The sequence below is a fragment of the Protopterus annectens genome, chromosome 14.part0 (assembly GCF_019279795.1).
Source record: "Protopterus annectens isolate FY-2018-M chromosome 14.part0, PAN1.0, whole genome shotgun sequence".
Lineage (NCBI taxonomy): Eukaryota > Metazoa > Chordata > Ceratodontiformes > Protopteridae > Protopterus > Protopterus annectens.
The window spans coordinates 501,374,546-501,388,897 of NC_056748.1; the positions used below are offsets into that span (position 1 = coordinate 501,374,546).

Below are 14,352 nucleotides of genomic sequence, written 5' to 3' on the forward strand. Positions count from 1 at the left end.
TTCAGCATGGCTAATATATGCATTGAATTATCTTTTAGAATACTCACGAAACATGAATGATACCTGCAATGTAACTGTGGATAAGTAGCACTTAGATACATTTATGCTGACTCTCAAGAAACATACTACACTACTGGATATGTAGGAAGTCTTGATCGATGAATATTCTGTAATATTATTTACCTATATTTTTATGTTAGTTGTTATGTTTTGACATCAGAGGACTTTAAAAAGCAGTTATTTTCCCTATGCTGTATAACAGATACATGTACACTGATCAAGATGGCTGTCAAATGGATAGAATATGCATATTTTTGAATGGTATAACACTGTATCTCTGATATTCCACAGATTGCATATAAGAGTTTATCGAGATGTACTAGGAATGATTTTTGCCATACATGAGGTTAATCAAAACCCTCGGCTGTTAACAAACATCACTTTAGGATTTCAGATATATGACACTTGCTACTCTGAAACTAGATCAACTGAGGCTTCTTTGACTCTTCTGTCTGGCATCCCAGACCTCATTCCAAATTACAACTGTAAATCTCAGCCACTGAGGCCAGGGGTCATTGGAGACCTCATTTCATCAATTTCTATTCCCATGACAAGGATTTTGGGGCTCTACAGATTTCCTCAGGTATGGAAAGAGTGAGTTTTATTTTTAGAGTAAAGACTCTATGAGTATGCTGTATACATTCCAGAAAAACTGTTTATCCAAACAAGATGCTATTCCTTTCTCATAAATATTTTGCTATCAGTTAATCAAGCAATTTGCTCTGTCTCAGTATAAACCTGGTTACAGACTGTTATACAAATTTATGTACTAAGAATAAATACCAGATCTTAACAATAAGGGTATGATATATCTATCTGTTAATAATATTGGTAATGCAGATTTCTTTGTTGTGAATACAGAGTACATAAAGAAGTGAGAGTCACTGTTACATAAAAAAGAAATACTTAACTGTGTTAACAGATATTCTAAAGAAGAAGCTTCAGTTCTGAATATAGACAGCATAGTTAGTTAAGTTCAACGTTCACAGAGCAAAAATAGTATGAACATTGTTGAACATTCATAGAACAAAAAACAGTATGAGAATGAACTGACTTCACCTTTTGTACAGTGTGCTTTTCCATGGTTTTTATTCTTTATGTCTGAGACTACTGATTCAAATTTAATTTTATTTCCTAGCTAGGGAACCTAGTATGTCATTCACTACGCAATAGGTTTGCCTCAGTAAAGATGTGAATTCCTACTTATGGAGCATGTTGTGGTTATAGCAGTTGTTGAGTCCTTGTCCATTTGTTCTTGTCTTCATTTCCTGCATATAAAGCTCTGCCATTTTACTCTGATTTACCCTCCTGCACAGCATTACTGCACTTTATTTTCTATAACTAACTACTGAAACTAAATGTTCCCATCCAACATCTGCTCACTCATGCTTTATAAATGACTAAAACGTAAACCTCATCTATTATCCTATTCAGGATGCAGCTTCTTTCTTCAGCACTCCCCTCTGTGATTCACTGTTCTTCTTCTACTTGAATTTACTAACTTTTGTCCCATCACAGATTGGTCTCAAACAGCAAAATGTTTCAATGAGTACCTCCAGGTTATCGAATGAGTTTCCCTGTACAAATCCACACCTCTCTTACAACTTCCAATATAAAACTTTAGTGCAGAACTCAAGGACTATATAAGGACACTTGTTGTGTCTTTTGGCTTTTCCCGGTTAGGGGTCGCCACAGCGGTACTCCGGTCCGCTAATGATTGGCAGTAGATTTTTACATGCCGAGTTGCCAGCCCCGATGCACAACCTTCAACGAAGGTACGTCCATCCATGCATGTCTCCACACAGAAGATACTTTAGCTGAGAATCGAACAGGACAACATCTTACGTGAGGCGACAATGCTACCGCAGCACCACCACCGCAGTGTAAGGACTATATAAGGACACTAACTTATTAAAATGCTTTATGGATGATTATTTTGAACATAAGGGGCTAAACTTCCTTGTTTATGATGACGATGTATACTGTTGTTACTCATCTTTGTGTCTGTTGTTTCTTGTTTGACTTTATTTGTCTCAGACTATGGCTAAAAATGTACTCTGGATCAGCTGACTTAGCCATTCTAATGTCATGTCTAAAATAATTACTAAGGCTATTCTACCTTGTAACATATGACTGAGTACTTGCTGATGTGTAGAATATGACACAACGACATATAGAACACACCTGCATCATGCATGGGCTCTGGCACACAGATAACTTCAGCCATTAGCACAGAGTAAAAGTTGGAAACCTAGGTTATTGAAATGTATTTTATTTTTTAATGGTTTATTTTGAAAGAATCTATTGTATAATAACAGAACCGAAGTCTGTATTGCCAGTAATTGCTGAATTTACAAATGGTTCATTGTGCTATTTTGTTATAAAATATAAAACGCAATATCAGCTCAGTCTATAGAACTCTTAACTGTGAGACTCGTTCCATCATGTTCCATGATACACAATGGGTTTGACCCGATTTAAACTTCTCCGTGTATTTTGGTGCTGTAACTAATCTTCACAAATGATAGCTGAGAAAATGGAAAAGCATCTAGTACTATTTCTGAAGTAAGGAATCTTGGCTAAAAGACAGATTTATATAATCATAATTACATTCTGTAAAATATTATCTGAATCATTGTGTCTGAAGAAAAAAAAATGTCAGAACCCTTTAATATAATTACACAATGCCTCAGAACAATGATGCTTTTATTAATAATAATTTTTTATCCTGCTTGTTAGCTCTGAAGAAAAAAGCATAGAAAATTGTTACCCCAGTTTGGCAGTAATATAAAAGCTTCCCCAAACCCCTCAGGCGGTGAGGAGACAGAGTTTCCTGCTTACCACCTCTCTGTCTTAGTTATAACCAAACTCTCTGCCTAGCCTCTCACACCCATGAAGGTAACTGAAATCCTATCCTCCACTCCACTTTTTCAATGATAACAAGGGTCTTCTGTTTACTCTATCCAACCCCTGGTGATAATCAAAGTTCATTGTCTACCATATCTATACCATAGCTAGGGTTGGGTTAAAGAGGCTGTTAGTGCCTATCAGCATTTATAAATAAATACAGAAATGCTTGTATTGTACTTGTGGTCAAATCCGAAGTAGGGTTGCCACCTTTTCAAATGCCCAAAGTGGGACATTTTTGGTTCAAACGTCAGATTTTGCAGGCCGAAACATACCCAGGGCCAGTACACAAAACAGAACTTCACTTCTTTTCCTAAATAAAAGCTTATTCTTGTAGCATTTTAGTTGCTTATTCTATTTCTTATAACATTTAGGTGTTTCTGATACAGAATAACTGTTTTATGAAATTAATACATAAAATATAGGTAATAACTTTGCCCTAAAATCTCAGGACATTTACCATTTTTACAATTTTTTTGCAGGACACAACTGACCAAAGCGGGACTGTCCCTCTCAAAGTGGGACAGGTGGAACCCTAATCCGAAGTGCTGTAACACTACATGTGTGGTAGAGACACTGAAACTGTTGCAGCTGCTTGCTACAATTGTAGCAAACAGTCTGTTACAATTTAAAAGAGGAAAATAGTTTTTTTTTTCTTTTTGTTCTTCAGGTCTGTAAAGAGCATTTTTTCTTTTCTTTTTTTTTTTTTTTGGTGAGACACTAGATTGGGGGACGACACAAAGATGCAAAAACAGCTAGCTACACCTCTGCAGTGACTAGTTTATCTCTGTACTTACATCCTCCTATCTCTAATGGTGATTAGAGTCTCTTGCCTCTGCATTCAGAACCTTCAAATAAGTGATAGAACCTGCTTAAACCTTATTTTTCTAGAAATATTCGCCTTCAGCCTACTATTCTTTAGCCTCACAATAAGATCTCCCTCCCACATCTCACTATGATCTCCCTCCCACATCTCACTAAGCTCCCCCTCTTGTATCACTCATATATCTGTCATGAATGATCTGCATCTTATTTTCAGTCTTCTGCTTCTGTCAGTGATCTACCTCAACTGCTTTACATTAGAAAATTCTTTATTGCCCATATACCTAAGGATCTCCTAAGCACTGGACACCCACGAAGTGCAGTGCCTATATTACAGACATGCATAATGACTCCATTTAATGATCTGCATGGCAGCACCGTAGATTAACATTGCCAGTTTAGTGTACCTTTCTCAAAATGCACTGAAGTTTTGCATCATTTGAGACCAACCTCTTGCCTCAAAGCAGATTACCAGGGCATCCATCATCAGATTGTTAGTATTGTAAAAAAAGCCTCAGTGCAAGCTCCCAAACAGCAGACTGACAGTATTCATATTTATCAAGTGTTTCTTAACACAGAGATTCTAAACCTGCATCATTAATAACTGGTGATATACAGCTTTCTTCTTTTTTCATTTGTTTCTTAAAGTTTATACTGCAGCACAAAACAAACATATTTGAGCACTGATATATCTGTGAAACAATGATTATAAACACAAACACACATAATATATATACATTCCTAAAGGAAGGACAGCTAATTGTATGTCATCATGCCATCCAATTCCATCTGATCAGTGTCTATTTTTTTGATGATTGCAAACTGTGTTTATGCGTACAAAATCCTCAGCATGGAACTAGCACAATGTGGTAAACTTGTTGTTCTGAATGGGGGCCTGCCCTCAACACTCCTTAGACAGGGGTCAATACTCCTCACATCTCATTAGTTGTAATAACAACTTGAGGTTACAGCACCTCAAGTGAAATGAGATTTTTCCCTTTGCAGTTTCCACTGATAAAGACAAGAGACTTTTAGTCAAATGTGCTGATGTCATTATTTGTGAACATGGAATTAGCCTAACTGCCCCAGTATTACTCAATTAAAAGCAAATAAACTCAAATTAATAATTGTGTTCACAGACGGAGGATCAAATGTCTTTGTGTACTTACAGTTTGTCTGTACCTCATACCCTGACCTTAATCTCCACAGTCACTGATTTATATGCTCTGCTTATATTTAATAATTCCTAACTTTTCCAGAAGTAGTCGGTGACCTATGCCTCTCAGTACCATTTTCCTATGCTATTGCCTTCCTTACAAAGGTTTACTACATTTTCAAATTCCATAGGAAAGAAACTCTTGCAAGAGAACAAAAAGTTAAATGAATGGAGAACAACCAAAATAAGAATCCATCAGTGACACTGTGTATTGTCCGAGACAGTTCCAGGTGCTTAGACAATGAAGGGTGACAGTAGTTCTGTGAATTCTATCCCTACTGAGTGTACCTGCAATGTTAGTGTAGAGCACATATTTGTAATTTTATTATTAACATTGTAAACAGTCATGAATAAAAAGTTAATATAAACACGGATTAAAAATATTGATAGTAATTTGTAACCACGAATGCAAGAGAATCAGTCCTTCTTACAGGGAAACATGCATTCAGAAGCTCTCATATGGTCAGTGAAAGTATTAACATGACCAATAAGTTTATTAAGATTACCAGAAAAGTTTTTCTAAGCCATCTAACTTGTGTGTCTTATACTTCCAAGGCTTACAAAAACAGCAATATTAACTCAGTCAGTGGCCTGCTGATGCAAGAACATGAACAGGACATGCACCTGTGCCCAGGTTCAGCTAACATCTTGAGTTTGTTCAGCCAGGCACAGGGAAACATTAAGACGTTTGCCTCTGTGTCTCTTGATGGGGTAGCTCAGAAGGCTTTGTCACTGTGCAAAATGACTCATGTAAGGGGAAATATACATTTATAAATACCATTTTGAATATTTTAAAATTGTTATACATATGTAGGATTGCTATTGCTTTGAATAAAGCAGCCACTTTCATAATCATTTGTGCTATATATATTTTACGAATCCGTTCATCTGACAATATTATGTTCTGAGAAGGTGTTTTCTGTGAAAAAATGTTTATGTTGCTGATGGCTGAGTGATCACATACCTTCTATAAACACAAAAATGTAATTTACATGGTCAGTCAATTATATTCAAATGGCCGTATATTAAAAAAATACCATTTATTGCATGTGTTATGCTACAGTTATGGATTTTGTTACATGAAATCAATAATAATGACAACAATCTGACATTTTATTTTAATACTGATACTTTCACTTTAGATAAGCCATGGAGCAACGCTCTCTACCCTAAGTGATAAACTGAAGTTTCCCTCTTTCTTACGCACTGTGCCTGGAAACATATTCCAAAATTATGCTCTGGCTCAATTAGTCTGGTACTTTGGCTGGACTTGGGTAGGGATGTTAACATCGGACAATGATCTGGGTGAAATTGGTGCCCAGGATTTAAAAAAGGAGATCCAACGGACTGGTGGATGTGTTGCTTTTATAGAAAAGATCCATGTGAGGTACACAAAAGAAAAATTTGTTCAGATTGTTGATGTGGTCATGAAGTCTTCTGTAAAGGTAGTGATTATAAACAGTGATGAAGTCCACACAAAGGCTGCACTAGATGCCCTTTATGCACAGAATGCATTTGGAAAAGTGTTAATTTTAACTGCATCTTGTACAATAACGTCAGGGTTTTTCTCTAAAGAAACATGGATTTTATTAAATGGAACATTAGGATTAGCTCCATCAGCATCTGACATGCCTGGTTTTAAAGAATTTCTCTATGGCTTGAATCCAGCTGCATCGCCAAATGATATTTTTATTAGAACATTTTGGCAGGACTATTTTAAATGTGAATGGCCACCACTGAACAGATACCTACATTTAAAAACAGCAAAAACATTGTACTGCACAGGAAGTGAGAATCTGGAAGATCTAAATGAAGATATATTTGAATTGAATGATTTGAGTTACACATACCATGCTTACCTTGCTGTTTATGCATTTGCACATGCCTTAGATAATCTCATTAAGTGCAAACCTGGATTTGGACCTTTCATTAATGGATCCTGCTCCAACAGTTACAATATACAGCCCTGGCAGGTAATACATACTTATTAAAATACAGTAGTATAGATTTAATTTTTGTGCAGACATGTATACATGTGTGGCTGTATAATATCTATCATAGTAATGTGTGTGTGTGGGTGTGTGTGTGTGTGTGTGTGTGTGTGCGTGCATGTGTGTGTGTGTGTGTGTGTGTGTGTGTGTGTGTGTGTGTGTGTGTGTGTGTGTGTGTGTGTGTGTGTCTGTGCATGTGTGTGCATGTGTGTGCATGTGCATGTGTAGATATATATATATATATATATATATATATATATAGAGAGAGAGAGAGAGAGATATGTATATAGGTGTGTCTATATATATATATATATATATATATATATATATATATATATATATATATATATATATATATATCTATAAATCACTTTTGTAGTATATATTATGCAATTGGCAAAAGACTTCTCAAGCATACTGGTCAGGGAAATATAACACTGGGTATTCTGCAAACACACTTGTACATAAGTGACTGTTACAAAAACTCTGGAAACCAAAAGCTCAGTAGGTTCAACACTTGGACATTTGTGACAATGCCTCCTTACTGGGCTCACTAACCTGAGGCAAGCATGAACAGCATTGTTTAGGGAATTGAAGCCCAGAAATTGTGTACCTGGCAAATATGAGTAACAGAGAATTGTGAAAAAAAGGTGAAAACTAGAGACTGTTTGCTGCATCTGGGAAATAGGTTGGGGATGGGGAAAATGCCAATATTGAGTGAAAACCACTACGGGACAATATGTTAAAGGAAAACCTTGGGCATTTTACTGATACATTTTTACTGATTGCTGATACAAGGATAGTTGTAAGTTCTACATCATTTTCTAATGCAGGATTGACCGAGCCATATTTAAAAGTGTTTTGTTAAGGTTGTAAAAATGTAAAATGGAATACTGATACAAAAAAGTACCATATCCATTTGTTACATAATGCGTACACTATCCATATCCATTTGTTACATAATACGAACACTATCCATATCCATTTGTTACATAATACGAACACTATCCATATCCATTTGTTAAATAATACGAACACTATCAATATCCATTTGTTACATAATACGAACACTATCCATATCCATTTGTTGCATAATACGAACACTATCCATATCCATTTATTACATAATACGAACACTATCCATATCCATTTGTTACATAATACGAACACTATCCATATCCATTTGTTATATAATACGAATATCCATATCCATTTGTTACATAATAAGGACACTATCCATATCCATTTGTTACATAATATGAACACTATCCATATTCATTGGTTACATACTACGATCACTATCCATATCCATTTGTTACATAATACGAACACTATCCATACCCATTTGTTACATAATACGAACACTATCCATATCCATTTGTTACATAATACGAACACTATCCATATCCATTTGTTACATATTACGAACACTATCCATATCCATTTGTTACATAATACGAACACTATCCATATCCATTTGTTACATAATACGAACACTATCCATATCCATTTGTTACATAATACGAACAGTATCCATATCCATTTGTTACATAATACGAACAATATCCATATCCATTTGTTACATAATACAAACACTATCCATATCCATTTGTTACATAATACGAACACTATCCATATCCATTTGTTACATACTATGATCAGTATCCATATTCATTTGTAACATAATACGAACACTATCCATATCCATTTGATACATAATACGAACACTATTCATATTCATTTGTTACATACAACGATCACTATTCATATCCATTTGTTGCATAATACGAACACTATCCATATCCATTTGTTACATAATACAAACACTATCCATATCCATTTGTTACATAATACGAACACTATCCATATCCATTTGTTACATAATGCGAACACGATCCATATCCATTTGTTACATAATACGAACACTATCCATATCCATGTGTTACATAATACAAAAACTATCCATATCCATTTGTTACATAATACGAACACTATCCATATCCATTTGTTACAAAATACGAACACTATCCATATCCATTTGTTACATAATATGAACACTACCCATATCCATTTGTTACATAATACGAACAATATCCATATCCATTTGTTACATAATACGAACAGTATCCATATCCATTTGTTACATAATACGAACACTACCCATATCCATTTGTTACATAATACGAACACTATCCATATCCATTTGTTACCTAATACGAATACTATCCATATCCATTTGTTACATAATACGAACACTATCCATATCCATTTGTTACATAATACGAATACTATCCATATCCATTTGTTACATAATGCGAACATGATCCATATCCATTTGTTACATAATACGAACACTATCCATATCCATGTGTTACATAATACAAAAACTATCCATATCCATTTGTTACATAATACGAACACTATCCATATCCATTTGTTACAAAATACGAACACTATCCATATCCATTTGTTACATAATATGAACACTACCCATATCCATTTGTTACATAATACGAACACTATCCATATCCATTTGTTACATAATACGAACAGTATCCATATCCATTTGTTACATAATACGAACACTACCCATATCCATTTGTTACATAATACGAACACTATCCATATCCATTTGTTACCTAATACGAATACTATCCATATCCATTTGTTACATAATATGAACACTATCCATATCCATTTGTTACATAATACGAATACTATCCATATCCATTTGTTACATAATACAAACACTATCCATATCCATTTGTTACATAATACGAACACTATCCATATCCATTTGTTACATAATATGAACACTATCCATATCCATTTGTTACATACTACGATCAGTATCCATATCCATTTGCTACATAATACGAACACTATCCATATCCATTTGTTACATAATCCGAACAGTATCCATATCCATTTGTTACATAATACGAACACTATCCATATTCATTGGTTACATACTACAATCACTATCCATATCCATTTGTTACATACTATGAACACTATCCATATCCATTTGTTACATAATATGAACACTATCCATATCCATTTGTTACATAATACGAACACTATCCGTATCCATTTGTTACATAATACGAACACTATCCATATCTATTTGTTACATAATACGAACACTATCCATACCCATTTGTTACATAATACAAACACTATCCGTATCCATTTGTTACATAATACGAACACTATCCGTATCCATTTGTTACATAATACGAACACTATCCATATCCATTTGTTACATAATATGAACACTATGGTCTACAGTGGTAAACAACATTTGCTTCCTTTTGCTCTTTCTGTTTTATTCATACAGGTATTGCACTATGTGAGAAATGTCCATTTTTATACAGGATCTGATGAAGAAATTTATTTTGATGCAAACGGGGATGCTCTAACAACCTATGATATTGTTAATGTACAAATACCAACTGTGGACATTTTCAAGTTTATAAAAGTTGGAAGAGTTGACCCTAGGGCTCCAAAAGGGAAAGAAATCATAATCAACATGAGTATTGTTTTATGGAATGAAAAAGACAATCAGGTCAGACCTATGTCATAGAAATTGGTTATATTATTTTTTTATTATTCACCCCCTAACAAATTATAGTTAATAGCAACTAAAGTAGGCTCCCTTTTCCTGTTATGCATTTCTTTCATGGAACATTAAGATAACTATTCTTACCAAATTAAATTCAATTTCTTACCATGTACATGTAACCTAAATATTACAGACTGCTGATGCATGCACGCATAATGCCATGTTTGCAAAGCATGGCCATATGTTGCACAATCACGTTTGACATTACTTTTACATTTTTAAATAGACTACAAAAGCAACTCATCCTTATAAAACATTGCGCTTACTTATTCCTTTAAACACAGAGACACAGAGACACACACACGCACGCACACACACACACACACACACACACACACACACACACACACACGCACGCACGCACACACACACACACACACACACGCACGCGCACGCACGCACGCACACACACACACACACACACACACACACACACACACACACACACACACACACACACATTCTGGTCTCATTAATGACAGCATTTTATACTCTGCTACTCCAGCAGTCAGACTGACAGTAAGTAAATGTCAGCTAAAAGAACTAAGCAAGGAACATCTGTGGAAAATCATGTAAAATAACATTTGTTTTCCCTATGAAGAGATTAAACCCCTCAAACAGTAGTATCTGTCTAGATCATTAGCTTCTCAAACAAATACATCTTCTTGCCCTACGTAGTCTGACTGTCTGATTTACTCAACGTGTAAAAAATGCTTGATGCACGCATTTGGGTAAGAATCTTTTATTCCCAGTAGGAAAATAAACTCAAAAATATTAAGGATCTTTAGACTCAGGTCAATTGCATCTCCTTTAAGCAGCAATGCAAAATGTTGTACTAAAATGCTGCCCTGTGTTTATCTTATACAATTTATAATTGCCAAATTGCCTGTTATTTTTTCTGTGCTAATGAAATTCTTTTCTAAAGGGCAGTACTGCTGAAATGGGCTGTGACCAAATGAAACATTTTAGTCAACAAATAAAATACATTAATTTCTTCATCAGCGAAATTAGAACAACCCCTCAAAACTCCTGTAACCCTCTCTATTCCCTCTTCATTGGGAATTACAGTATACAGGGAACATACATCTGCAGTTACTAACCATGTGTCATCTCTTAAAGAAACGTTTTCACACTTTCTTTAAAATCAAACAAATCCTTACTGTATGATTCCGCTATAATAATTGCTTTGTGTAAGCATCTGTCAACATATATAGCCATGGACTCAGTTTTACTGCCACTGTTGGCCACTATAGGTCTAAAACTTGGTATATCCAAGTTTTTGTGTATTTTGGCCATCGTCGTGAGTTTAGTACAGTTGAGAATAACTTCTTAAAAGTAAAAAGACTGCAATGGGATATTTTGTTTTTTGAAGCCTGTTTGCAGGTTGAAAGGGTGCCGAGAGGACTCAGAGTGAACAGTAAGCCTGTTGGGGAGTTTTCTTCTGAAGAGCTGTTTAGTATGTGGAAAGCACTAAATGAAAGCGTTGGCCTGCACTATGTGCAATTGTTATTAGAGGATGTGAGGCATAAATTGGCTATTTTGAATGACAGTGTAATTAGCCAGTACAGCTCCCTTAAGGGTAAGGTTTCCTCTACAAATTTTGAGTCAAAGATGGAATCTATACAAGCAAAACTAAATAAAGAAAACAAAATACAACAAAAAAGGAAATTAAAGAAATTCAAAAGAGACGAGGTGGACTATCAGAAAGGGTTTCATGTTATTCAGCCTGTTCCGGCAGTAGCTGCAACTGATGTGGGTTGTAATTCAGAGGCTGAGGAGGCGATGGAAAGTAGAGCAAATAAAAGAATTAGAACAAAAGAAGTACAATCGGCGGAGGGCACAGTGGATCAAGCTATGAATTGTATTAATGAAGGAAACAACAAACAGGTTTTTCAGCATGTCGATGTTTACCAGGATGGAGGTACAGGCTTGAGAAGCTGGGTGCAGATAGTCAGCAAGCAACAAACTTGGGAGCCGAGGAAGCAGTCATGGGGACAAAAATATCAAGGTTATGGACAGAAAAAGAAGGTTTTCTACAACAAAGGGAAAAAGAAGTTTTTCAGCAACAACAAAAACTTCAAGGGGAACTTTTATGGGAACAGGAGCGAGCAGTGTTGCTGTCAGCAAGCAACAAGATCATACAATGTGCAAAAAGGAACTGGAGAGAAGTACCAGCAGCACAACTGGAATTAGGACAATCATTTAATAAAGGTACTGTCATTTTGAATTTTAAAATAGTGCCCTTATCTTCTGTGGTGTTAAATGCAGAACAAATCAATGTTCTAAGCAAAGGACTTAATTTTGTGCCATCTTTAAGGGCCAACATTTTGTCTGTGATTAATGCCTTGAGGGGTTTTGTGCAAAAAATAAATCTGAAATGTCTTTTTCAAGATAGGGCATGTAAACAACATTGTTTCAGGAAACCTAGTGTTTTTAATCCTCTCCTTAGGCCGGAGTTAGAAGCATTTTTACTCACGTGTGAAAAATAAATCAGAGATGAATTAAATAACCATAGTAAGAATGTCTAAGATAGAGAATGATGCATTGCAGCTGCTTATGGATGATAAAGATATTTACATCACCAAAGCAGATAAGGGAAATGCAGTAATAGTCATGGACTACAAGTTTTATAAAAAAAGCATTTATGATGTATTATCTGATGCTGATTTTTATGGAGAAGTAAATTGGGTGGATATTGTGCGTCAGGGCTGGCAACTCGGCATGTAAAAATCTACTGCCATTCATTAGCGGACCGGAGTTCTGCTGTGGCAACCCCTAACTGGGAAAAGCCGAAAGACACAAACAAACAAAGTGGCCAATAGTGGCAGTAAAACTGAGTCCATGGCTATATATGTTGACAGATGCTTACACAAAGCAATTACTATAGCGGAATCATACATTAAGGATTCGTTTGATTTTAAAGAAAGTGTGAAAAACGTTTCTTTAAGAGATGACACGTGGTTAGCAACTGCAGATGTATGTTCCCTGTATACTGTAATTCCCAATGAAGAGGGAACAGCGAGGGTTACAGGAGTTTAGAGGGGTTGTTCTAATTTTGCTGCTGAGGAAATTAGTTTGTTGGCTGAACTTTTAAATAAAATACATTGATAAACAGCTTTGAAATAATACTGTTCTAGGCTCATTAGAACAATAATTTTCTCAACAGATGCAGTCCTTTTCAACTACTAAGACTAGCTATTTATTGCTTTTATGTAGATACAAAAATTGACCTACACAATATGACTACTGAGGTTTGTCTCAATTCATAAAAGTATCTTTTGTCTACACAAGTCAGTATTTTCCTCATATTCACCAGAAGCTCAATATGCCCTCTGCTGAGCTGCACCAGTGACACAGAGGGATAAAGCTGACCCAGGTTCGATTAATGGCTTGGATGACTGACAGAGTGGCAGGGAAAGGACAAGCATGCTTGAGGCTTTGCTCATTGATATGTCCCCTAAGGGGAGGTGTGGTCCAAAATGGGGAGTTGCCCTCAGATGTACTCAATGTGCGTGGGGTGTGTGGAAAGGAAATGGGTAGATCATACATAAACAAATCCCCCTGAATGGAAGCATAGATGAGCAGAACCCCCAGGACACCCTTCAGATCCACGACCGGCCTCAAGCAAAAAATGGAGTAAGTCTGGTGGGGGGGTGTTGGGGGGTTTGGAGAGTAGCTAAACCGGTAGACCTGACATGTACTGGGGGCTGGGCCACTAAAAATGAGGCCCG

The 14,352-nt window shown here is 35.8% G+C and overlaps 1 protein-coding gene across 1 annotated transcript in view; it reads left to right on the top strand.

The window, feature by feature from the left end:
* Positions 1 to 385: 385 nt before the first annotated feature.
* LOC122788794 (vomeronasal type-2 receptor 26-like) overlaps positions 386 to 14,352 on the top strand; it is a 129,754-nt gene continuing 115,787 nt past the window's right edge. The window contains exons 1-2 of the mRNA XM_044055678.1: positions 386 to 643; positions 10,337 to 10,564. Coding sequence (XP_043911613.1) covers positions 386 to 643; positions 10,337 to 10,564 — 486 coding nt within the window. The remainder of the gene's footprint in view (positions 644 to 10,336; positions 10,565 to 14,352) is intronic.